Below are 27,695 nucleotides of genomic sequence, written 5' to 3' on the forward strand. Positions count from 1 at the left end.
GTGAAGAAAAAACCTGGGAAAGTGTTAGAGTCCTCCCTTTGGTCTCCTCAGAGCTGGGACTTGGCCCAGGGCCAGACCTTCTGTGCTCGGTGGAAAGTCCTCCCAATGTGTTCTGATATTGAAGCAGTCCAGCAGAACAGGGAGAAAATCTGAAATTCCAGGGAAGAAAAAAAAAGTTCAACTCTCAGTCTCTCTCCGTAGAAGAAGAAGCTGAACAACTGGCCAAAAGCTGACTGGAAAGCAGCAAGCCAGGTGCTTCCTCGCTGCCCTGACACAGCTGAAAAAAAAGTCTCTATCTCTGTGTGACCTTGAACAAGCTGCAAACTGCTTTGAAGAAGTTTTGCTTAGGGTTTCCTCCTCCCTCTCAGGCTCAGTTTAAAGGCATAGAGAGGCACTAAATTAATTCCTGGGCATAGGGCAACGATATGGGGATACTCATTATAAAGTAACTCCTAGACTAGCAGGAACCTCGGAGCAGTGTCTGGAGTGGCAGAGGTAGGCACACCTGTGGTGACAAACAAAATGTAGCAGAAACTCTGCAGCCCTAGCAGGAACTGCAGGGGGTAAGGCCAGCGTGGGATGTTGGTTTAGAGTGTAGCGAAAAAGCCCCAGGCAGTGTCAGAAAAGAGCAAGGCTGGGCAGCGACAGCCAGGCTCTCAGAAAGCAGCCAGGAGAGGCTCAGGGTCCTGGGTTTTTCCCTGGGGCACCCGAGTAGATGGTGAGGGTCCTTTCCAGTGAGGTCAGGTCTCAGTTCAACAGCTGCTCTTATGAGCAAAGGCTCACCCTGGTAGGAGAAGCAGTGGGAGGACAAAAGCTCCATAGTGGCAGCGAATCCTTCAGGCAGCAATGGTCTGCTCCCCTCCAACCCAAGAGTGAGAGAGGAGCTGAGCCCAGCCCCTCACCCCCCAGCCAGTATCTTGCAGTATCTCTGCCCTTTCCCAAGGAAAAAACCCTCAGCTATCAGAGTGCAGCCAGCTGCACCCCCTCCCCTTTGGCCACATCTTTTGTCTCTCTTTAGTACCATTGTTATCATCTCTTGGGCAACATATGGGACAAAATTCCCTGAGAGAAAAAAAAAAAAGAGAAATCCTAACCTACATCAAGTGTAACTCAGAGTAAAGAGCATTCTTAAATATAGAAGATGTAGCACAAAGGTCAATGAGTTGCAAACACTGCTTCTGCTATTGTTAGGTATTCTGCTCCAAAACTATATCTAGTTACTGCAAATTAAAAAAAGAAATAAAAACCAACACTAAAACCCATACTCAAGCACACTGAAGGTACTTGTTAAAAACGGGCTCAGGATTGAGCTTTAAAACAAATATATTAACAAGAACTAATTTAAAAGACAATAAGAGATCTCTTGCGGCGATTTGCCTTACACAAGACAAAGCGTGCAGCACCAGGGCTTGAACTGGAAGAGAGCATGTTACAGTGGGGATACTGTAACGCCTATATCAAACCAGGAGTCCCGTGGGAAAGAAATATATATGGACGGATTCTTGGTAGATGTTTCAGAGATGTTTATTTCCCCAGCCGCATGGCCGGGCTCTGCCGAGGAACTGCTACAGTCAGGACCCGAGCTGCTTTGCCCGCGCAGGGGAACACAAACCAACCAATGGGGAATGAGGCTGACCAGGGGCAGGGAAACCCCGTGTGTCTGTGCCCTCAGGGCTCCCAGGGCTACATGGTGGGGGAGGGACCCCGACATTTCACCCGTTTTATTTTAATAAAAGGAGAATGAAGACAACTGGATAAACATAACAAGAACAGTTTCAAAACAAAACAAGCCACCCTCCTGAGTCCCTAGATGTCCAAACAGATTCTGTGGAACATCTTAGGGCTGACAGAAGGGAGACAGAACTCTCTGAGCATGCTTTGTGGGGAAACTGAGGCAGGAGAGGGTTTAATTTCTTCCCTCCCCCTTTTCATCCCCCCATCGGCATCGGAAAGGGATTTTTGGGGAAACAATTGGCAAAGGTATGGTTTTGTGAGGGAAACCATGGATGAAAAAACGGATTGGGAATACACTGGGGGTAATAGGACATAGGATAAAAGGGAAAGGTGGGATTAGGAAAGGGAGACTGTAGGGGGGGTTTACAATGGAGATATTGTCTAACATGACTACGATTTTTTGCATATATACTGCCTTTCACAGGAACACCATCAGGCCCAGTGACCTGCGATGCTTGTAACCCTTTTCTACCTTGTATGATTTTGAATTCCACCACCTCTCCATCTCCCAAGCTTGGGATGCATTTTTCAGGGTTATTCTTTTTAATAGCAGTTCTATGCACGAATATGTCTTGCTGGTTATCACATCTTGTTATAAAACCATAATTTTGTTTAACATTATACCATTTCACTATCCCTAAGATCTTAGCTACTATGGTCTTTTCCTTTTTCCGAGTGGCTGCTGTTTTCTGTCTCGCTGAGTCTTTGCTCTCTCTTTCAGTCGCTCCCGTGTTGGAATTGTCGGTGCTGCTGGTTCCGGCGCGCTCTTCCCAGGGTCGCGTTCGGGGCCGCGTAGGCCGGGCCGGGCCGCGCAGGCCGGGCCGGGCCGCGCCGCTCCGTTCTCCGTGCGTCGCCTCCTCTGCTCTCAGCTGCGTTGCCACTGCCAGACGCTGCATCTCGGCCAGGCCCCCAAGCAATGACCCCCCGCACACTGCTCCAGCGCGCGTCTCGGCTGGGCACGGCTCCACTCTGCCACCGCTGCCAGCCGCCGCCCGCGCGCCGCCCCTCTCGTTTGGGCGCTCACAGGGCTCGCTCCACCACACGCTGCGCGGGGCCAGGCGGGCACTGCCGGGTCCCGCCGCTCCCACCGCGCCTCGCTCCGCCACCGACACTGCGGCTCGTGTGGCTCCGCCCGCGCACGGGAACCGTCTCGCTGCTGCTTGCAGACCGCTCGGTGCACGTGGCCTGGGTCGCACGGTCCCTGAGGCAGGCTTCCCTTCGCCAGGACACAGCTGACATTGCTCAACAGTCTCGGTAATTAAATAATATTCACGAAAATATTCTTCCATCGGCATATATTTTGACTCAAATATTAACTGGGTCCAAACGGTCTTCCAAAAGCCCTTGGTAAGAATTAAATCCCAAGAAACATAGAAAAAGTTCTTAAACAACCATGCCAGGAAGTGTTTCAGTTCTTTCTGAGCTTGAATCAAGCTAAAATTTACAAATCGTTGTTCAAGAATCATTTTAAGTTTAAGATAAATGTCCATATGCGGCTCTGAAAGCCAAGAGTCTTCCCACAGTTCTTCCATAGTTTAGATATGGGATAGCAAAACAAAACGAAGAAGAGGCATCCAAAGTTTCCAGGGTTTACTCACACAAATCAGTCACTTAGGGATTGGGGATTGTTCTGCTCACAATTCTCCACCATTATGTTGCAGTGAGGATTACTGTAACACGCCTATATCAAACCAGGAGTCCCGTGGGAAAGAAATATATACGGACGGATTCTTGCTAGATGTTTCAGAGATGTTTATTTCCCCAGCCGCATGGCTGGGATCTGCCGAGGAACTATTACAGTCAGGACCCGAGGTCCTTTGCCCGCGCAGGGGAACACAAACCAACCAATGGGGAACGAGGCTGACCAGGGGCAGGGAAACCCCGTGTGTCTGTGCCCTCAGGGCTCCCAGGGCTACATGGAGGGGGAGGGACCCCGACAAGAGCAGACTAAAGCCTCCCCTGGCAGCCTTTTATACCCCTAGGCTCCGCCTCCCAGCCACCTCTTTCCCCGCCCCACCAGAGCATTGCGATTATCTCGCTGATGTCTAGAGTCCTTTTCTTGGCTCATTGTCCTCTGGCTGTTGTCTGGGGTCTTCTTACTGGTCCAGGGAACATCCAATAATAGCCTCTTATTTCCACCCTTATGTAAATAAGGTCTGAAACCCTCCCTCTATGATTACACCACAGAGGTTCTGGAAAATTCCCTAGTTCTTCATTTTGTACTGCAATCCCCATAATAAATTTATTTACGATAAGCATGATAAACAGTTTAACTAATAGCTTGACTTTGATCGGTTACAATAATCAAACAACCCAACTGGATACTTGACTATTTATCTGCAAACACTTAACAAGTTAATTAACAACCTCCCTTATCCCCCAATTAACAACTTTATTTTAACAACTAATTAATGACTTTAGTATAACTGTGAAAGCCAACTTTTCCTAAATTTAATCTTAACAGTACTGCTTCACATTCTGCTCACAGCATGTTTTACCCTGACTCTAAGAGAGCTAGAAGTGCAAAAAGTGCATGTAAATTAATCAGGAACAATACTAGCAGTACATTCTCATCACCTCAAAACTGACCAATTTTTTTAATCATAACAAAGGGAACTGTACAATAATGGATCTCGTCCCTCACCTTTCTCTTCCAGCCTCCTCTGTTACCTCCAGTCCGTAACTCCCTGCCATTTATCCCCTATTCCCGCTCTTTTCATGCCCCTATGCTGTAAATTCTCATATATTTGTCTCAGGATACAGTTTGTAAATAGAACAATTATTCAGGTATGAATCCTAACACAGTTACTTCACTGTGCACTTAGCTGTAGCTTTTCCCCATTCTCGAATGAGCATTAAGAATCCCCAGTATCTGTCGTGCCTCTGCCTCTGCTCAGATCAGATGGCTGTGCCTCTTTAAACACAAGAAATTAAACACGCAGCTATGCAATTACACAAGGCCTGATCTTTAATCCTGGAGTAACAGTGATGTAAATTTCTTGTGAAAAATCTATTACTGAGAAAAAAAAGTATTTTAGTACAAATCCTCATAAAAACAAAGTTTTCTTCTCTCTCTACTCTTGACTCCTTCCTTTAAGGGTTTTAATTCCTCCTGGAGATTTCATTATATCAATTCTGGTAATCTGTTTATAGTGGTTTGGTCCAAAGTACTCATTACTGTTTACCTTCTGTGAGATAAGAATTAGGAGAAACGCACAGCAGGCACCAAACTTGAAAGAATATAAAGAAGTTTATTAACAGACCTAAAAGAGGAAAAAAAAAATCATACCACACCTTCCTCCCTTCTCCCACTGAGAATGTAAAAAGACAACCCTTGAGATGTTCAGTCTGTTTACCACGTTCATAATAACCTTGTTCATTTAGGAAGAGGAGTCTTTCTTGTCCTTGCTATGAAAACATTATCACAACCAGCCAGCCGCCCACTTCCAAATATTGTTCAGTCCATTTAGGAAAAGGTCTCTCTGCTCGCCATGTGAGTCCCTTCCCCCAACTTGCAGCTTTTCCTGCAACTGCTTTCGAGGGTCCACTCTTGAAATTACTGGGATAAAATTTTAAGGTTGAGCCATTCAGAAAGCAAAAGTTCTCTTCACCCATCTCTGGGAGCATTTCATCTCTAAGAACAGAGGCCCTTCTCCTTCCCTGGGAGCAAAGGGTCTTCCTCATCTTCATCTTTAGGACTATTATGGGAGCATCTCTAGGAACTGAGGTTTTCTCCTTTTCCATTTGGAGCAAAAGTCCTCATCGCTTCCATCTCTCCCTGTTCAAACTTCTCATAAAATTACAGCTGCGTCAGCATCTGCCTATCTCAGCACAGGTGCTTTTGCTCACAAGTACAAGTTGAATGCTCCACCCCCTATGTCTTCATGAAATTACAATGAGTACTCTGATATATCCTAGCTTCACAACAGAATTTCAGCTTTAAGCATCTCCTCTCTCTCTTCCCTCAGGTTTTCAGCTCTTCATAGCACTAAAAGGGTTAATCTCACCTAGGCCTTGCAGCTGGAATGAAGCATATTGCTGTCAGTCACATGATCTCTGCTGGACAGCGGTGCAGCTTTAGCTGAATTTTGGCATTGGAGGGGGGGTGGGAGCCGAGCCACTCTGGCTGCCCACAGCAAGGCTGTGGGGGGGGTTCCGCGGGTGGAACAGGGCCCATCAGCTCCAGGATGGCCATGGCCCGGCCCGGCCTGGCCTGAGCAGAGCCTGGGCCGGGCCTGCTGGCCCCCGCATGGGGCCCGCAGACACCTGTCCCAGCACTGGAAATGAGACAGAGAGGCTCTTCCTTGGAGTTTCCTATTCTTAAATGTGGATCACAGAGGCGGTCACAACTTTAAGTGGCTTAAAGAATTGTCCATATTCAAACTGGCCAGCTGACAGGTTCTGATCACAGAGGAAGCTGTAAGCACCCCTTTGCAAGAACATCCCTTCTGGGACTATGCTTGCTAACCCATGGCACTGTTTTACTCCTCTCTGCCCCTGCCCCATCTACTCAGCCTCCCATCTCTGCTGCAAGATGGATGTGTTCTCTTCCCTTTAAAGACATCCCAGCAGCATCCATTGCTCCAACCAGTGGCACTCCTTGCACCACCTGGTTTGGGCTCATCTCTTGCTCCTTCTACCTGCCAACAAAAGCCACTGAAATGCCAGCAATAGGAAGATTGTACCAATGCCTAAATTAGCACTCATATGTGGGTGTCCTTTCCCAGAGAGCACCCTCAGCAGCTAAGACCACACATTTAAAGCCCACACCACCCCAGGGCACACATTAGCTATCCTCACACCTTGGTGGCTGGTGAAACCCTTTTTCCACTCCAGTGTTTACCTCTTACCCATACGTTTTTGCGGAAATGCAAAGTTCTACTTTTGCAAACCCCATTGACCTTCCCACTGCATTCCCATGCCACTTTTATGCCCGTGCTTGGAAGGTGTCAGCTGCAGAAAGGTGCCCGAGGCATCCATCACCCAGGCCTCCCATTAGCCACCTGGCCTTCCTGCCATTCACCTTCCTGCCCATCCAGCTTTCCTAGGATACAGAGGCCTTTGGAGAAAGCACATGAAATTAGTGTGTGCAGAGCTGTTTGCAAATGTTTTCTGCCCACACAACTCAACTATGCAACAGGGGCTTAAACCTGCCAGGCTTCTGTGAGGAAAAAAGGCTTCCCTTCTGCACAAAACCCTGTGAGCTGCTGCACAGCTGGATATCAAAAAGACCAGCACTGAGGCTCAGCCAGAGGGCCCACCCGGTCAGCATTTTATTTTTGCACTTCCAAAACCACCTGTGGTGTTTTTAATAATACCTGTTGGTGTTAGAACCTTCCTTGCAACTACTCACTGTTGCAGTGCTCCATTTTTGAAGCGAGGAGCTGACAGTGTGGCTTTATTTCATCATGGTGCAGGATGTGGCTTTGGGTCATTGCCATTAACAGACTAAATGAAAAAGCATGCACGAGATAATTAATCACCACGGACTTTTAATCAGACCACTCAAATTTCAAGGCTAATTTTATCAAGTGTTTCTGCAAATAGGCAGATACATGCAGATAGTTATGTCTTTATCCTGATCATCTCTGGAAGGTACCAAGTGACAAAGTTATCCCAGCTGAAGACAGAACAGTTGAGCTCAGGACTGGGATCAGCTTGTTCAGCCCACCAGAGCTGACAGGAAGACAATAAAAGCATGCAGCTGGGAGGACTTAGGTGGCGGTGGTGTTATTTTTTTTACTTTTCCTCTAAATGAACTTGGGATGAGGTATATTGGATTCCCAAGAGCATGTTGACACTTGGCAGTTGATTTTCACCATATTGCTTGTTCAGAAAAGTCCATCTCCAAAACCACAGAAGAAATCACCTGCTGCATTTAACACCTCAAGTCAGCAGCAGCTTCTGATCAGCACAATGCTAAGAATTGAGTGCTGGGGGCTGGGAGGGGTTCAGGCCTCACTGCTAAGGGCTAGACCCACTTCTGCTATTCTGGTAAACCAAAAAACCCAAGCTACAACTGTGAGTTGAAAGGGAAGAAGGAGGGAGATGATGGACTGCAAACTCAGAGATGCTGGAGGACCTAACAAGGTGAAACCCAGGAGCATAATACTGGCACAGTTTGTTGCAGTCTCCCCCAACTCCTCAGAATCACCCTGTCCAGCACTGCCAACCCATGCCCAGCAACTCTGGATTTACAAAGCCAGAGGGGAATAAAACCTAGTCTGCTAGAGCATGCAAACTAGGTACAACATTAGCTGGTTTTGACTCATGTTTAAAAATGTTGTCAAAACTACACGTTGGTTTTAATGCAGTCCTTAAAAACCTTAAGAGGCAAAGGAGCTGCTGTTTGCCAATCCAGGGGTATTGACTGTGTGGACTGTTTTGTTGCTGAGATACCAGACACTTCGAGCAATACACAAAGGCTTCTCCAGATGCCACAGGACATCAGTGGCCATGAGATAATGTATCAGTCATAGGACAAAATATTGCTTTTAAACATTTCTGTGGTCTCAGAATGCCAAAACCAAAAGATGCTGCTAGCTGCCTATTGGAAGATTCAGCCTGAAGACTTGAAACAAAGGTATAGTTTGAGCAAGCTGGGAACAGAGAGAAAAATTCCATCAAACAAACCAGCCATCCTAAGCCTTTAATTCTTATATGGGAAAAAGGAAAAGTTGAGAAAGATGAAGTATTTTTTTTTGCAGCAACAGTATCTAACAACGAATAAATGAAATATTACAATACCCCATAAGAGCTTTACTTGTCTGTTCCACTGAAGGAATATTTCAATAGCTTCCACTACTTTTCCATCACATTGCTAAAGAACAAGAGCACTGAAGAAATATAGCTGGGATATCCTAACACCTAGGTTTCAGCAGGTACACTATATAGCTATTTAACAGCATAGCAAATGACAAAAACATGCCTCAAGTCACCTAGTGTGGCTAACCAAACTAAACTGGCTTTTCTAATGCACCTTTATTTTTGAACGTCACTGGTCTTTAGACAATTTTTTCACGAACTTATATTGCTCTTTAAAGTCATTTTAACATGCAGCTCATCAACCAACATGTACTTAGAGATAATAACACTAGGGACCTGCTCAAACAGGGACATTATAACAGCACCCAATACCCATAGAGCAACTACATAGATATGTACAGCTTGTAAGTATGAGGAGATGAGAGGAAGTTTTTACTGTTTTAAGGGGGTGACTAAAGAACACATGGTATGTTGCAGCAATTCTAAAATGACACTAGGCATTTATGTTTTCTCATCCAAGATCCACTCTATGGCCTAAACGCAGAAACACAAGCTCTCTTTTATGATATTTAGGTCAAAATAGTTATAAGAAGAAGGATATGGGGGAGGGGAGAAGAGAAGAAAGAGAAAACTGAAGATATAACTTGGGAAAGAAACTGTTACTTTAAGTAAAAATATTAAGAGAAACCCAAACCAACAAACCAACCTTATTTTACCAGTTGTATACCAGAATCATGAAATACTTCCTTTAAGCAAAAAACTGCATAAGAGTGTTAAAAGCCTGATATGTAACTCTTCATATTATTCAAAAATATCTCACATGTGCATTGATTTTGTTACTGTACTTTAACCATCATGTACTTGGGAAACATGGCAAATTAAGCTTTCAAAAGTAGGTCACCTACATACACATACAGCAGAAGCAATGAAGGACAAAATAGATGGTTTCTTGATTTTCTTTTGATATACTTTGGTGATTAAGAAAGGATTTTCAGACTTTTCCTTATTATATGGTAGCAGGTACATGAAAAGACAGATCATACATTGATTTATATAATTGATACTCTATTAGTCTGCAATAGGCTGTTCTAGTATATTTGATAAACAGAGAGGGGCTAATGGCAATACTCTAAGAAGAGAGTTCTCTATGTCCTTTTTATAACCATTTGAGGATGTAGGAAGATTTGGGTGTCTAGTTGTTTGGGATTTTTTAATTAAACTAGTCAATACCCAGGTCCCTTTCCTCTCCATTGATCAACCCAGTTTTTTAATATTCAAAATTTTGGTGAAAGACATATTGAAGGCAAATTTAAAAAAATACTAACATCATCTCTCTCCCTTTCAAGTGCTGGAAGCAAAATTCCATCAGTTTTTTCAGCATTTCCCTTTGATTATTTTCTTCCCTCCTGCTCAGTCATCTTTTAACGAGTTGAAGGAAAGGAGGGAAAGACATTGCCATCTTAAAAGAAAGGCAGAGTCTATGCAGAAAAGTGAAGAGTTTTATTGTAGCCCATTACATTTAACAATGCCAGTGAAGCATGAAAAGAAGCATTTTACTCAGCTTTCATACAGTCTTACTCTCCCTTTCACTGCACTGGAAGGAAAAAAAAATTAGGCAATCTGCAAGAACCAGAAACAAAGTGTGGAAAGCCACAGTTTTGGTTCTAAATGCAAAGCAGGAAGTCCTGTGTTCTAATCAAAAAACCCCCTCAACCTTACTTTGAAGCCAAATAAGAAGTTCTATTTCAAGAAGTCTGATGAGTAACAACAAAAGAAGAACCTTGTTTTCTGTCAGAGTTCACCTTGAACACAGAAGATTCTCTATACATCAATGAGAAGACCATAGTTCACAAACAAAAAACACATGCCCTTTTCAAAACTGAAGGCACCCACAGAAATACCAACAACCTGCAGAGGACTCTTATCTACTCATTTTGCTTTTTCAAGTTCCTCCTATAGTCTCCTACAGTTTTAAAAGGTACAAATTGAAAAAGAACAACCAAAAAACCCAACCCATCCCCACCCCACTGCCACCCCCCAAAAACTCCCACCCTACTTAAATGTTTCTGGCCCCCATTATTTAAGGAATTTTTATCTGGATTTCAGTGTTGCCCAAGCTTGAACTCAGAAAAAATGGAGGCACATTACAAACAGTGAAAAGCACTAATCAAGAGCCCTGTGAAGCAAGTTGTTTAAACTTAAAATAACTTCTCAAATATTTGAAACAAGTTAGGGGCGGAAAATAGGTATTTAACATTTGTAGTAAAGTGAACTCTAAGCCAAAGACAGAAGAGGTACTACTGCATTGGAGAGTTATATGTAATATTGCAAGAAGAAATGAAAATAAAAAGTTGTCTAAAAGAGAGGTTTGACAGTAAACATTAGGTACCTCAGAGGCCTTAACTAGTTTTTTCGTCTTTATGAACAAACTTTGATTAAAGATTATGAAATAAACTGTTGTATTACTAAAACACATTTTTAGTAGACCTTTCACACTTTCTGTTAACTATTCTTTCAAATAAAAAGCAAAGACAGCACACTGCAAAGAAAAGCACCAAAATAACTATGCTTATCAACATAGTTGTATCAACCTTACCCTTCAGAAGAACGCTGCGGGGGCAGGGAAAGCACACATCTCTTTGAAAAAATGCTAGAGACATATTAAGTCCAAACTACCTCCATATGTGTTGTTTTTGGATTATAAGAAGTAATAATAACTGTAGCTGAAAGCTTGTTAGGCTGGGGTTATTATTTTTTCAACATCTGTGTTGGTGGTTTGCTTTGTACTGTTTTCTTTTAAACTTCATTTTAAAATGGAAGTAGGAGCACTGTATCTGTGGGGGTGTTTTTATGGGTGCATGGTTATTCAACATTCCCTATTAACTTTTCTGTTTCTGTTCCTTTCTTCTTTGCCTCTGTTTCATGAGTTCTTTTACTCAGAGTTTGGATTAAAATGCAGGAGACACAGAGTTGTTCTTCGAGCTCAGATGTTTATTGTTTCTTATCTATGGTACAGCTGCATGGAATGTGCCTCTAAGTTAACAACGTGGAAATGGCCCCCCAGTTCTACTTTCCAAGGTCTTTTAAAGCCCATATTACCCAATTATGGAATGCCAACTAATTTATTTTTACTTATAATCCAATAACTAATCACTCATGTTCTGCACTGTGGGTTTTTTGAACCAATACCAGATCACCCAGGCTTGTGAAGAAGAAGGAAGAAGAAAGAAGAACTAACCTACACCCCAAATCCTCCATCTTGTTACATATGTATTACTATATCCCAGAAACCTAAATTTTCTGAACCCAGGGTTCCAACAATTCCCAAAAATCTGACCCTGACTGTAGTAAGCATGGAATCAGTGCTCCATGCACTGGAGGGAAATCTGTTCAGTGCAAGTTGTGGCAAAGACGAACATAAGAGGATATTTATATTATATTATAGAAGTCTTTCAGTAACTGAAGATTATAAATACAATCTTTATCCACAATGGTTTATTTTGCTGTCCTTTAGACTAGTTCTTTTTTATAAGTAAAAAAGAAACTGATGTAGTAATTGCTGAGGGCATAGTAGAAGTGTGATATAAATAATCAGAGGGGGAAAGTTAGAGGAAGCATGACACATGTAGGTCTGCTCTTCTGTTTTCTCCCTTTTGTTTAGTAGTTACTTGCACAAAGCTGGCTCTCTCTTCTTTGTGCCAGTATTCAGGATCTGTGCCTGTTCCATGCCTTCTGAGTTACTAGGCTGGCTTCATCATCTCTGATGATGATGGTGTAGTTGCTTTTTAATAGTGAATTCCCTTGGACAAGATCTCACTGCTGCCAAAAAGCAGAGGCACCTACAAACCCTTAAAATGTGTCTTCTGAAGCACTACCTGTGAGATTACAGACTCAGTATAGGATGGTACAAACTTAAGAGCGCTTCCATAAACACACTGACTAGCATCCCCTGCTGAGAAAACACCATTCATCGGTGGACAGCCATATCCTGGACTGGGCACAAGTTAAAATGATAATGATAGACTGGTAAAACATTTTAGTTTTATTAAAAAGCGGCAGTCATGTCCCTCCTTTGTTAAGGTGGACAAGTTTCTGTTGTTTGTTTGTGTGGGGTGGTTTTTTTCTACTTTTCTGTGCCCCTGGGTATTTTTGGGTTAGTGAGCTCTGAAAGCAAAAATAAGCAGTGACAAGCAGCAATTGTCAAGAAAGCAGGCTGAGCAAACAGTGGATCTTTTTACCATCACTCTTCCTTCCTCAGAATGACACATCAGACTTCAGTGATCCTGTCAGCTTGCATGAGAGACAGGAAATGTCTGCCAGAAGCTGATTTCTGCTGGCCAATTTAAGTGGACATGATGATGAAGTGTCCCAGCCTGCTGTTCCTGCAAGGCTGTGCTTTCTTTGGGATAAGCAACACAAGGCAACAGGGCTTCAGGCTCATTAGCTCAGCTACAGGTATAATTAAGCACAACTGAAAAGAAGCTTTAGCTCTGCATTTATTTTAAGATGGAAGAAATCCCAGTAAGAATTTGTATGGATAAGGGACCTTATGAGATCTATGAACAGAGTGTTAAAGGTTTTGAAATTTACTTGCACTCAAACATCAGTCTGTACCAGGAACAGCCTACATGCAGGATCTGCCAGTAACTTGATTTTCAGCTCCAGAGTTTAAGACTTAGAAGTTTGTTTGATATATGGTCAGAAAAAAATGCAAGGATTAATCAGGTGAATTGACCCAATTAAATAAAAACATTTAGTTCAGTTACAAGCACAAGGTTTCTCTTCTATTACAAAGGCACAGAATCAAGGATGAGTATGGTGCTGGAGGTTAAAAAAGGATAACCTAATCAAAACCACTTCAATCAATAGTTCAAGCAACCAACCCATGCATCCTTTCCCCTCTCCTGCAAGATTCTTAATTCAAATAGTGTACAGTACCTGACAACCCAGCATCTGCTTTGTAGACCTAAATAAAGGGAAACAATGGTCCCAGGGCAGATTCTTGTGCAGAAATTTAGCAAGGGTTAAAATTGGGTGATACAGAGTTTGAAGTGAGATTGCTTTGTGTTTGAAATACTGTGGGAAGAGACTTTTCCTCATACTGCTGTCATGGAGTTGTACTTGGTTCCACATGGTGTTTCCATAGTTGTCTGCATTCTTTCCTCTCTTAATGCTGACAGATTATAAATGAATGGATCAGGTTTCCAAGTGAGTTGACTTTTTTTCCTTAAATCTATGGCATTATTTGTATAAGTGAACAAGCAGCAACAAGATCTGGTAAAGAAGAAAGTGTAAAACTTGTCTGGAGAAGATTGAAATACATGAAAATCCTGAAACACATCACAGGTTGAAGAGGGTGATTAACTGAGGTCCTCTCTGTCAGTGGTATGACCCTGTCCCCTGTTAATGGTGAGATTCCCACTATCAGCTGTGGTAACAGGTACAACCTTCTCAAGCTAGACTGATTACTCTAAGCAAAACACTAATATGGCATGTTCTATGTTATAATTTAGTAAAATATTACCATAACACAAGTGGAAAAATGTTAATTTGTTAGTACCCACTACAGAATTGAAACTTCCAACCAGTCCTCACCCCCAACACACAACCCCTTTGGGATGATACTGCTTTCTATTGGTGAAATGCTAAATCTGTTTTGAATAACTAATTTAATTTGTTAGTCTTCTTACTGGAAGATCATCTTCATTTACCAGTCCTAGCAACTGACTGGATTGCTTTGATCCACTCTGTACGCTCTGTGGATGAGGCTGCTTGCAAGTAATAGTGGATTTCATTTGCTGTGATGATTTCAAAGAGGATGTTGTCAGCATCATACTTCTTGGCTACAGGGAAAAAGTAAGAAAGTCAGCTATGAGAGAAAAAAGTCTTGTACTTTCCATGTTTCCTCCTTTACACACTGTAAGGGGATCTCCTTTCTTTCTACAGCTGAGCCTGATCAGGTCTTCACAAAGAGTGGGTCCAAGAGATGGGTCTCTCTCTCAGAGAAACCACTCATGAATTCTGCACATTTCACCTTCAGGAGCCTCTGGTTAGTTGGTCTCAGATCATGGAAGGATCTGCAATCCTGCAGACAGATTATATTTCCAAACCCTCCCATGCCTTGCCAGCTACAAAAACAAGATGTTTGAGTTAATGTCACATCCATCTCTTCTGAGGTGCCAACAAACTTTCTTGCTGGATATGATAGCCAGCCTCTCCTGTGGAGAGGAGAATGCATTAAATTAATGTTTCTTGGCCCTTGAAGCAACACCATTTCTGTTCCCCCAACTTCTAGCTTTGGGATAGAAGAGAAGGTGGGCAGTAATAATTTGTCAGCATAACCATTTCTAACATAAAGCTTCCATCCCAAATTCATCTAAAGAGATCAAACTCAGCTTACTTTGCCTAAAGGCCAGATAATTCTAACACAGGGTTTGTGTCATCCTTTTGACCAGCCTTCCCTAAAGTACTGACAATACATAAGATTCCCTGTTGTTACCTTTACCACAGTACCCTTCTCCTGTAATTCAGACAGCAAGAGAGAGATCAGTTACTAGAATTATTGTACATAGATTGCTTTGGAATGAAAAACACTTGTGATTTCAGGCAGATTGAAAGGTGGTTTTTGTACCAAAAACTTATTAGAGAGCTCATTCAATATGGGTCCTTACTGTCTGGCATATCTTCCACTGCTGTCACCACGCAGCCTCTCAAGTGAATTGCTCCCAGTGGTTCTTCTCCCTGGGGAGGACATGAAATCAAAATGAAATGCAACAGTTCTGAAACTGTTCACCTGTTCATATATGGCTATATTTCCAGAATAGAAACAAAACCATTTGATTACTTAGTATATGAGACATACTAAGTAATCTCTCACTGTCCCTGAGAGAACAGGGGATCTTCAGTCTATGTGTGACATGGAGAGTTGGGGGTGTGGTAAGGGAAAGGGTTACAAATAAATAGGGAATCTCTTGTGATGTAGAATTCAGGATCTGCAGAGTATTTAGCATGGGAATGGGCCCATTAGAATTACACAAGAAATAGGATGCTGTGTCTCCACCTGGCATGGCAAATACCTCAAATATCAACTGCAAAATTAGTGTATTGTGGTCATTTGCACGTAGGACCTAATTTGTTTTGATCAAGGGAGAGTACACATTAATTCTAATTAATCACAGATAAGAGTTGAAAATACAGTTCAGTGTTACTTGTTCCCAGGTCTGGGTGGCCCTTGCCACCCATAAACCATGCTTCATTCTGCTTTTCCACAGGATGGCTAGGCCATGCAAGAACAAACAGTCCCACTGTCCTGCCTGATCTTCCCTGTCACATTCTCATGCAAATACTCCATTCAGGTACTTCTACAAGGCACTGGATTCAAAAAAACAGGGGAATAAACCAAATCTCTCTTACTCCAGCAGGATCATAATAGTGCAGATATGCAGGATCATCTCTTAAAACGAACTTTCTCACTTTCCAGTTCTTCCTCCGATGTCCCTAGGAAAATTCAAAAACAGGAATGTCATGGAACTGCTTTGCCTGCATGCAAATATTACCCACACATGAGAGGACAGGCAAATACAAAAGGGACAAAACCTGAATATTCTGGAGAGGAAATACTCAGTGGAGTAGGAGTTGTCTACATTCCAATCCTTTGCACAACAACAGGACTATCAAACTGTTTTCTCTTTTTATTTTTTTTGTGCAAAGCAGAAGAGCTTCAACATGGGAGATTCCCCATAACATATCATACAGTCTGGTAGTTATGATATTCTTGTGAGATCTGTGAGAACTGGGTTTAACTGCTTGCCAGAAACATGGCTGCAAAGTGCCTTGAAGGAAGGTACCTTGAATTTATTGGCAAGGATGAGCTGAAAGTCATTCTGTCCCTGCAAAGATAACAACAAAAAAAAAAACTTATCTAGCTTAAACACCCTGGAGGGCTCATGGCTGAGAAACTCAGGCAGAAATATGGATGTAGGTGCCTCATGGCCTCTTTTCATGACTGAAAAGGATGGATGTGGAAAGTTTAGACCTGCTGAAGCATTTCCAGCAGAAGCAGTGACCCTTCCAAGCAGTGACCCGCAACTCAGGGAGGGTGACCAAGTGCAGGCTATCGCTGGTAGAAGATTGTCATGAATCACTTCCTCTGGCATTTCAAAATACAAGTTTCTCAATTAGCTACTGCTTGCACTGAAGCTCTTACTAACTAGATTGATATGAATGTGACAGGGTAAAAGAGCAGCAAGGTGTGGGTCTAATTTCTTCCATTGCTTTTGAGTAATCTGATTAAACAAGAGAAATACATGTGAGCACCACCACTAAGTTTTTAGGCCCTCAAGGACTATTTTAACAGTGCAGGTTCAGACTCAATATTGGGAAACATTTCTTTAGAGAGAGGGTGGTCAAACACTGCAAGAGCCTACCTAGAGAGGTGGTCAATGCTCCATGTCAATGAGTAAGAAGCATTTGGACAACAAAACCCTTAACAATCTTTAACCTTTGGTCAGCCCTGAAGTGGTCAGGCAGTTGGACCAGAGGATTGTTGCAGGTCCCTTCCACCTGACCCATTTTATTCATTGAAGAATCCTGATTTTGCCTTCAGTTCACTAATACCTGCTTGCAACGGCCTTGGAAACATGACATTCACATTCACTTAAAGTTTTGCTGGAAAGGAAGGTATCCAGTTATCTTCTGTCTTACACATCAAACATTAGTGACTGAAACAACTCCTTTGCTCAGGCATGCTGAAAAAGTCTATGAAAACTGGCAACTGAATCCAGTTGTGTGTCCAGAGTGACACAGGAGTGGCAGCCTTTTTACCTGAGTGCAGTTTTGCATTGTACCAATGACTTGTCACATCTTCTGCATTAGCACTCTTTCCTAATTAAAGCTATCAACTGTTTTATTTTGTGGTAAGAGCAATAAACCTTGCAATATTTGTCCAGAGTCCTGCTGCCATGATGCAGCAAGTGTTCCTTGTGCAAAGGCAAGAGGGACAGAGATGAAACCTGCCAAGTAAGGAGATGCCATAGGGTAGTTTCTTTCTTACCTAAAGTTTTTAAAAGAGTAATCTTGCACCCATGTAATATCATCCTAGTAGCAGGATGCAACATGGGCAATACTGACCTGTTTCAGCAAACATCCTTGTTTGACAATTGTGCCTCTGAATTCTTCTTTTAGGACCACATCATCATCACTGGAATATCCCTCACAGAAAAATCCACTATCTGGCTGCAAGACCACAAGAGAAATGTTACTGAAGTTGCACAGTTGCTGCATGCTTATGTACATGTACCAATTTGTATTCTTTCGGCTTCCCTCCATGCTGTTTTTTACCACCCCAAAGAAAATATTATTATTGTTGTGGTGGTTATGGTTATTGTTAAATAATCTAACCTTTTACTGGAAAAGTCCCCCAGTGAAGTTGAGGAGTTCTCATAAACACCATGGAGACATTTCAATGTGAGGTGGGACTATACTTCCATGATACCAAGTCAGACATTGACTTGCTGTGGCCTCCTCACACCACATTGGTATTGAATCAAACTAGAAATAACCTAAAAACAAGCAGGGTACACATGGGCTGCTACAAGAAGTATCCCAGGAGGCCACAAGGCTGCCTTTACCAGCAGTAAAGCCTAGCACAAACACATTTAGGAAAACAAGTGAGTAGTGGGAGAGTCATTTTGCTGATGCGAAGTGATTCTATGTGGTAAATATAAACAGAATTGTAACACAAATTTATTTGTTTTCAGTTTATGGAAGGCATACATTTTGTTAGCATAAATCCATAAGCAAAATATTTTTCAATCAGTATTTGACTGTGGTATTTCAAGTTCTTCAAATCAGTCCACAGAATATGAAGTACTGAATGGAAAAGTCTGGGTATGACACCCAGGACAGGTTACTGGGGGATATTAAAAACTTCTTTGCTCACAGGCAAGCTATGTGTGTGCACACTCCCACTGAGTCAGATTTGTTGGCTCTGCACAAAAATGGGTTTGTAGCTTCTGCCACTCTGTGAAGCCTTGTGATAATGAATTTCTCTCTTCCCTTCCATTGAATCATCAGGGAAATAGATAGAATTCTGGTCACCAGTGCAATTACCAGGAACAAAGTCTAAGTTAAAAAGAACCCAGCTTGGTCTCAGCACTCAATTCACACTTAGAAGGGTGCCAGAAAAAAAACCTGTCCTGGTTACAACTATTAAAGTGAGCCGCCTCATTCTGAGTATCACAGGAAAAAGACAATTATGATATATTTCTCCATTTCTGTACAATCTTTCCTCCAGGATTTAAGAAGCCCAACAAGAAGCATGAGAAAAGCAGAAGGCTGAGTAAGTCTGAGGCAATAAAAAACCAGAATACAATGCTCACAAAGTAATAGTAGGCATCACTGAGATCTAAGAAGCTGGTGTCTGACAGTCCCTCGGCAGCAGCCTTGGATGTATCCCCAGCAGGTTGTAGGTAGCCTTCACTCAAGAGGGAAGAGGCAAGCAGGAGACCTTCTTTGCGATTTCGGATGGAGCTGCTGGACACCAGCCAGTCAATCACACAGGTGCCTGGTTACAAAGGAACAAAGTATCAGCCACAAACCAAGACAGACATGAAGAAGCGTAGAAGTACACTGGAAACAAGCCTACTCCATGTGTTCATCAATCTCCTGAAAAATGTTCTTAGCAACAACATTTGGAGCTAATATGGGAAGGTTCCTGGTCATCCAGTGAGGCACAGCCTTTCCAGCTAATGGCAGGGGCCAGGAAAACTCTCAAACACCATTCCTGAGGGAGAAGAGAGCTGGGAGGGGATGCAGGGCTGAGCTGGGAAGCCTCAAAGACGGACTGGGGATGTATGAAGGACAGCCAAGCCTGGAAAAGGCAGCCTTCCAGGCTGCTATGCTACTAACATAATGCTGTTGGTAACAGGGTGACTTTCATAGAATCACAGAATCATTAAGATTGGAAAAGACTTCCAAGATCATCAGTCCAACCATTAACCCAACACTGCCATGTCTACCACTGAACAATGTCCTCAAGTGCTACATCTATGTGTTTTTGAGCACAAACACAGATTTGACTTGGAGAGAAACAGGAATTACAACGTGACACCATTCAGTGATGAAAAATTCAGAATGGAATAATTCTTCTGTACTTAAGTGTTTCACACAACAATCTACTCAAAAGATTACTTCAGTCTTTCTGACCCTGGTTAAATTTTGTCCTTCTCCTTTGTTTACCATGGCCACAACTGAACACTTTTTCAAAATACACCTTTGAAGATCTCCTGGGTTAGTTAAGAAAACATCTGGTTTTCTTCTCAAACTTCTCTGTGCTCTACAGAGCTTAGAGCTGTTTAATCTCTTTAGTTTTTCAATTCTGTGCTCCCTTTATTATCTGGAATAGAGGGACAGGAGCTCTTTACCTGTAAAGCAGTGATTGAACACTCTTTTATCTTTTTCCAGCTTCAACTCCTTTATTCCCTTTTCAGGATCTTTCATTGAGACATACAAAGCACTGTGCATAAAAAGAACCACAGAAACTGTTAGCAAATAAAAAGGTTTAGCCAGTTTGTACAATAATGTCATTATCATTCATGGGGGCTTCATGTTTTGTTAGCACATGGCTCTCTGCAGAGCTGTAACATGGCTTAGTTTCATCTCTTGCATCTCCTGAAAAATTCAAGTTGCAAAGCCTGGAGATCTCACTACATTACCATCACAGCTGTGGGAGCAGAGGGTGGAGTGCACAAAGGGCTCACCACATGTCCCTATTTTGAGAATGCAATGACTTGTGGTGACTATAGCGTGAAGAGAGGAACACCCACTGCTGAGGCACCTTCGCAGGGCCCCACAGCCCCAGCAGGAGAGTTTACTGCTGTGCTCTGCGTTCACCCAAAGGTCCTGGGCTGAGCAGAAAACCTCTCCTTATCCCAAAGCCTGCATTCTCTCAGACAATCTTGGCCCTGGGTGGTTTTACTGTCTTATAAGGAACACTTCAGACTCATTTGTATCTTGGTATTTACAGCTCAGAGAAGGAAAATAAGTCATCCTTGATTTTTAAAAGTACTAACAGATTGCTTCCCTTTATCTCTTCTTCTCCCTTTGCTAGTTTCATGTTCTCTGGCACATACCACACTCCCCTCACCATCCAAAAACTAGGCCAACATCAGCATTTCTCTGGAGAGCAAACAAAAGGTCTAAAATATTTTTGCAATAAATGATTTATTGTTTTAAAATGCTTCTCCTGAGGAATCACACTTTGGCTGGGATATCCTCTTGCACTGCAGTATGCCCAGAAATCTCCTATCAGCAAAAACCTTTGATAAATAAGCATGTTTTGGTAAATGATAATATAGTAGAAAAGAGCTTCCCAGTTCTGATTGCTGGCTCATTTCTGACACATTGTACAAACTGAAAGTTTTAGTTGTGCAGAAAGGGCTGTGAGAGAATCCATGGACAGACAGGCTCATTGCTCTTCCTGACCAGCGTTACATGTCTGACACACTGACTGCAGATGGAAGTAAATGGGGGAGCACAACTGTGAGAACAAACCTCAGATTGATTGTTTCAGGCAATCTGATAGACTTTCTTGTGGATTTTCTGGCAAACCTTTGGCCTCCATCTATGTGATGAATTGCTTTCTTGATATCCCGCACCCAGGCATCTCTCTCCTCCAGGTAGGCAGCTTGAAAAAAATGGTCCTGCTGCTTGGCCACAGTGAGCCTGAAGACAAACTGGAATGATAAATTATGGGAGGTGGTTTTTTTTAAGTTAAAAAAAAAGGCCACTTTGGTGTAGCCAGTTGGGCACAATTAAGCTAGTACCACCACAACATACAGCTTACCTATGCCTAAGGACTATGGCAAGTGCCTTAGAGACACAGTTAAATTATAGAAACTCTGAAGTAAGCCATGAACAAGCACTGCACATAACTGAATCCTTTTGTTACTTCACTGTGAGTGATCCTGACATCGTGAGTACATCCAAGGTGTGTGGCACCAATACAGCTACTGATTCTAACTTTTAACTGGGAAGTTCAACACAGCTGAAAGGCTGAAGCACCCAGCCCCTGCAGGCTTACAGTGGGATGTAAATTTGTTTAATGTTTAGAGACATGTGAACAGTCTGAAGGAGGAAAAATACCCCACATCATATTCAGCTACTGACTCACAAGGGGAAAAAGAGTCATACACTGGAGAGTACCTGAGTATATTTGCAGCCTAGTAAACATTTAACAGCTTAGTAGGGAGATGATACATCCAACCCTTGGCTACACCTTAGGATCAGCTATCTAAACACACTAGCAATAATGGAAAGACTGTATTTCCCAAAAATGAGAATAAATCATCTAGTGGTAGTTGTAAACAGAAAAAATGACACCAACCTGAAAAAAACCAAACCAAACCTAAAACAAAACAAACCCCAAAACTCACCCAACAAAGTTCACACTGTTTGAACTCATTTACATCCATTGATCTTCTGGATGGAAAATCTGGACCTAATTACTCAGGTTTCCACTTCCTCTAAAATATAGTTCCCCATGAGTGAAACTAATTTGTTCTGTAGTTGTGTTATAATAAATACCACAGGTTCTGACTCAGCAGATGTCTAGAAATGCCAAGCTAAGCCACAAGCCAACAGCACGACTTGATAGGGCAAGGAAAGCAAAGGCTACTGTCAAAAAGCAGCAAATTTACATCAGTAAAATCAACACTGAATGAGTCTGCTGAAGCCCACATTTGTAATTGATACATTTCTAAACATCCCTGACAAGCATCTTCCAAACTATGGCCAACAGGAAAAATTCTGACACCCTGAAATTGTGCAAAGTCCAACTGAATTTCACAGAACATAGATTTCAAACTTACAAAGCCATGAGTCCTCAAAAATCCATCTCAGACAGAAAAGTAACCATTTCTTATCTGATACTGTTCATATTTCCAACAATACTCACTTTTTCTGTTATGCAGGAAAGACCTACATACTGAAAATCAATGTACAGTGCATAAGAAAAGCAAACACACAGATCTCTCCAAAGCCCAATATTCAAGAGTCAAGCTAACACTCCAGATTAACAGAATGAAATACCAAAGCACTGATGAGATTTATTACCAAAGGAAAAAATTATTTTTCTCAAAGAGCTGAGAAGCAACATACAGCGAAATGCTAAAGAAGAGTTTTCATTTTCAGTACACGGAGGAGACTGGCAAAGCCCTTTCTTTTTAGCATTTAACAAAATCAGGCCAGTAAGCTAGACTTTAGGCTTCCTCTGAAATTGGTAAAGATGTTGAGTCTCCAGTCCTAGATGTGACCAAGCCTCCCTCTGATGATGTATATCTGTTTGTGCTTTTGAGAAAATTAGACCATTAGACTAAACTAAATACCAACATTTTAGATAGTTTGAATTGGGAGAGATGAATCTAACTATGAGCAACCAAACCTGATAATGCTATTCACAGGAAAACCATGGGGAAAATGGAAAAAGCTGAAGAATATCAGATTTTATGTTACACTAAGCAATGATCAAACATCAAATCAAGAACAGCAAACAGTGGTGAATACATTTTGAAATATAATCTCAAAATATGCAGTTGCAGCCCCTTCTGAACAGCCTTTATCTCTACTTAACAAATCCAAGATTGCTTCCTTTCCCCTCAGCACCTGCATTTTGCAATTGATGTAGTAAACAGAGCATGCTGGTGATGTGCTCTGAGCTTTCAAATGAGGTCCTGGTGCAAAAACACAAGCTGATTCAAAAATTTAATCAGAGAAATATAGAAGTTTGTGGCCCAATAGTTCCTGCTCCAAACTGGGTCCAGACAAGTGAAACTATACTTAAAACTGACCCAATGAGAATTATCCCACTATTCACCACACAGAATTCCTGTCCTAAAAATATACTTTCATTTCTAGCCATATAAACTTAAGAACCAGAATAATTCTCATAAGAGGAATAACTGTATGCTTTGACTCATAACCACTGAGAAACAAGAATGGAATGCAGAGGCTTTGAATTCAGCAGTACAGTAAAGCTGTAAAATGTCAGATGCAAAAATGAAGATACTAGGTTTTCCAGGAATACATGTAGAAACTTAGGCTTAATCATATTGGGCAGTAACTACTTGTAAGAACAATCCTGGTGATGGCTTTGCTCATATGAATGAGCATGTGGAATTTTTGACTGTTTGAACAATTGCAAATTTTAAGAGAAAGTCCATCTCCAGGGCTACTGGTCTATGGACTTGCAGAACAATCTCACCATCTCAATATGGAGGATCTGCTCCAATGCCTGCTGAAGTAATTTGGATTGTTTCCACTGACTTCAGCAAACCCTGCAGAAAATCTCACTTAAGAAAAGCTATTTTGGGTGCCTCAACCCCTGGGTCTCTGATCCTTTCTTTTGTCTGTATTATCCCTCAGAAAAGATTTCAGCAACTAAAATGAAACATAATGTAAAGCTCATTATGTAAACACCTAATGTAAAATGAAACATAACATAAAACTCAGTGCAGCCAAAGGAATGATCCTCAGAGACTATCACCCTTCCATACGGATACAATGCCCCTTCTGGAGACTAGTACATCCCAAAGGAACCCTTTGGGCAGGTGAGGATCTCTCTCACTCTGCCTTCATCAGATACTTCAGACCTGTATGCCTACTTTGTTGCATGCACGTGAGGTATTTTTCCTTTATTGTAAATATGTTACTGACATTTCCAAGCAACTGCTATGGACCAGTATTGATGGCAGTGCCTTTCTGGGAGTTAAAGAAAAAAACCAAAACCCAACACAAAACTGTCTGGAAAAGAATGCTTTGTGAGAAAAACTTCATTTTTACCATTATAATGGAGGTCTGTGATACTCTTGAACATAGTACCCTTCAATACCTCATGTATAGAGTAAGCAGTGCCATGCTGAGGCTTGTTAATAAGAGAGTCAGCACAGCATTAACAGCAATCTCTACTCTCTGCCCCATCCTTTTTCTATACTGTCTCAAAGACAGCTTGTAAGTTATCAGCCCCTTTCTTTTAACAGATGTATGTCTAAAAAGACTTAGTAAGAATCAAGGTGGGTTTTTTCATATAAATGCGGGTTCTGCAACAGCAGCAACAACAACAACAAAGAAACAAAGAAGTAGAAGAAAGAAAAGAAGGAAAAAGCAAAGCCAGCAGGTCTAAATCTGACACAAGGGACCCTGATTCCACTTACCACAAAACCTAAGGACAGGTTTAATTATCCTCACTTTACTCATATGAAAAAGTAAAGTTCACTGTCTCAGCAGTCTCTAAACTTTCTATTTTTCTAATGCTCTCACAGAGACTTCTATCTTTAGTCAAGCATGCCTGTGGTAAATTTCTTTAAACTGTAGTGGGATATGTTCCAGATTCTGTGGGACCCTTTTGTTGGAGGAATTCCTGGGGAGGTAATGCCTATTTGATGAAACTGAGTTGATAAAATAATAAATGACTAGTGATATGATTCTTTGCTCATATTAGAAATCCTGTTTTACCAACAACTATTTTTCAGGAACCCTGTAACAAAATATGTGTGTCACAGCATTTATCTCCTTCCTGTCTGAGCAAACCAGTTGTTGTTCCTTGACAATAAATAAATGCTTTTTTTTTTTTATTTTATATATATATATATATAAAAAATATATTTTTTATTCACAGCTTTATTCTATGGCAATTAGATTTATATTTAATACAGGAGTCATTGCCATTCAGCTGCAAAATGTCTTCACACCAATAAAATTTAGTTCTGCTCTCTGAGAGACTCAGAAATTTAACAAAAACCAACTAACCAACCTCCCCCAATGCTTTCTGAATTAGTCCTCTTGAAGTGTCCTGAATTCAAATAGTACACAATTCCAAGCCTGCTTGTGACCTGCAAGTGAGAATCCCCACTAGGATGAGTGATTTGCAACCACCAGCCTTTTGTCCTTTCAGTGCTTCCAGAAGTATAAGTATACTGCTAATTGTTTTTATAAAAAAAGTACTCACCATTCTTTTGCCAAAATCTTGGCATGGGCTGTGAATAGAGCTTCCTTTTAGTGGGATCATCCCTTTGGGACTGTTATCAGCCTTCCGCTTGTAGAATTCAATTCCATCTTCTAAGAGCACAACCCACATCGGCTTCCAAGTATTAAACATGCTGCCCTGCATCAATAAATCCCATACTATGTTCAATGAATCACTCTTCATGTGATATCCAGAATCATCTTCCTATGACCTTCCAGGGAATGTCTGACTGATGCTAAAATAACTACAGTTTGTGTCTCAAGGGACACATACCACAACCACACCCATCTTACTATACAGTTAAATGTTATTTTTCTGACCACCATTTATTTCCCCTTGTAGTTGTTCTGCCAATGGAAGCCACTGTGGATTTAAATAAAAGTAAAGGCTTTATCCTATAGGATGTACCACAAAAGACTCCAGAGCAGAGGTTTCTGTGGGGCAGCAACCACCTTCTCAGAGAATGGATGTTCCCATGGCCCCACACACTGTCTTGAGGCCAAGGTGATGTGACCACTTTAATCTCACTATTCTTCCTTGGTGTTTAACTCAATTAAGTGCAACTGAGTAGGCTATGGCTATTTCCTGTTACCTCTTTGCCAAGCTTTCACAATATGTTTCCCTACATCTTCCCAACTTGTTCAGAGTTAGTTTTCTCTTCCACTCAGTCCGAAACTACCCACTTACCTTCTTAACCAAGTAGCCCTCCCTTATGCGCATCGGTTCTCGCTCCATGGCTTGGACAATCCTGCTCTCGGGTCTATCAGTGTTGGCTGTTGAGTTCCTCTGGCAGCAAAGTCTGTGGGATGGTGTTTTTACAGTACAGCTGTGTCATTTCACAAGTTCCTCTGAATGCTAATCGCAAGCCCATTTCCTCTTGAAGAGTGAAAGATAGGGAAGTGCAGAAGCATGTTTATTTATAGTCTGCCCCTGACAGCACAGGCAACAGTCTGACAAAACACTTCATCGTATCAAATACAGCCAGCCTTGATGACAGAATCCTGGGAAATTAAATTAGCACATTAGTGCTCAGTTACAAGAAATTGGGCCCGCTCTGCAAATACATGAACTGTACCAAAACAACAAACAGGGCACTGTGCTGCTGCCTCGTGCATGCCAAATGATTTCAGAGACAGGTTTCTAATGCATCAGTGCTTCCACTTCACCCCGCCTTCCAAGCAATGTGGAGTCTGGCAGGAAGGCGGAGGACTCTCACTTGGTTAACGAGGATGCGCCCTCTGCTGACGTAAGAAATTTGTTTATCAGACTTGATCAGGTTTTGGATTTTGATGTTTAGGCCTTGCAAAGACGTCAGCTGTCAAATAGGCACAAATGGATTAGACTAGTGCATTACATAAAGCACTGACCGCAAAATGCTTTTTACAAGCATCTTTTACTTGCTGCAGAGCTTGTTTGGCTTTATTTGGGAAAAGACAAGGCAAACCCATAGCTTTTCATAAGTACCAGAGTCACAGTCCCTCTTCCCAATATAGAAGAAAGTGGGGGTATACGGGAGGCAATAAGAGGCTGCTTCATGATATCTTGAAGCAGCCTCTTGTGTTCTTCCAAGCACGAGATTCCAAGTTACTTTTGCAGCTAAGCTCACTCAGATAAGTATTGATTGAGCCCAAGGTGACTCCATCTGTCACCTCTGCCAATTGTAAAGATCCCCAAACAGGGACTTTTCTCACAGACAGAAATTCCTAGTCTTCATTTCACTCTCTGTTTGTCTCAGCCTTTACTCAGAAGTTTGACAAGGTCTGTGATAGAGGACCAGAGGGTTAGCAGAGCCCTCAGGGACCTTTTCCAGACATTCCTCACTGATGCCTATTTAGTGGTACTCCCACAGATGAGACTCCGCTCCTTCCTTGATTATCTGTATTAATGCTTCACTATCCCAACTGCTGGATGTTTCTCCTTGTTGTCTGAATGGAGATTTTATTTTTCTGGGCCTTTCTCAACTAGTTGCTGCTTAAATGACATATCCAGTCTCTCTGCAGGCAGAGCACCTGTCTGTACCACCTGTTTCAGGTTAAACACTTCATAGTGCATTCTGTCCAAAGTATACCTTTTTGTGATGATTTCATCTATCACTGAGTTGTTTGGGGTTTCTAAAATCTGCAGTCCCAGTAAATTGTTTGTTTGCTCATGTAAATAATGCTGTTGTAAGGATCTT

The 27,695-nt window shown here is 41.9% G+C and overlaps 1 protein-coding gene across 4 annotated transcripts; it reads right to left on the reverse strand.

The window, feature by feature from the left end:
- Nucleotides 1-27,649, reverse strand: PLEK (pleckstrin). Of its 4 annotated transcripts, none has more exons than XM_069009042.1 (10): nt 26,207-26,584; nt 25,502-25,657; nt 21,052-21,233; nt 19,923-20,014; nt 18,879-19,063; nt 17,629-17,733; nt 15,913-15,996; nt 15,171-15,240; nt 14,190-14,342; nt 1-149 (listed from the first exon to the last, which is right to left on the reverse strand). In XM_069009042.1, the coding sequence occupies exons 1-9, from the start codon at nt 26,252-26,254 to the stop codon at nt 14,203-14,205; spliced, it is 1,062 nt and encodes a 353-aa protein (XP_068865143.1). In that variant the 5' UTR covers nt 26,255-26,584; the 3' UTR covers nt 1-149; nt 14,190-14,202. The 4 variants fall into 4 exon arrangements, with proteins under 4 accessions (XP_068865143.1, XP_068865145.1, XP_068865141.1 ...); XM_069009044.1 differs by lacking the exon at nt 1-149 and adding an exon at nt 7,082-7,182 and having other exon boundaries at nt 14,211-14,342; XM_069009040.1 differs by lacking the exon at nt 1-149 and adding an exon at nt 27,588-27,649 and having other exon boundaries at nt 12,978-14,342; nt 26,207-26,318.
- Nucleotides 27,650-27,695: the final 46 nt, after the last annotated feature.

Source organism: Aphelocoma coerulescens, chromosome 3 (assembly GCF_041296385.1).
Source record: "Aphelocoma coerulescens isolate FSJ_1873_10779 chromosome 3, UR_Acoe_1.0, whole genome shotgun sequence".
Classification (NCBI taxonomy): Eukaryota; Metazoa; Chordata; class Aves; order Passeriformes; family Corvidae; genus Aphelocoma; species Aphelocoma coerulescens.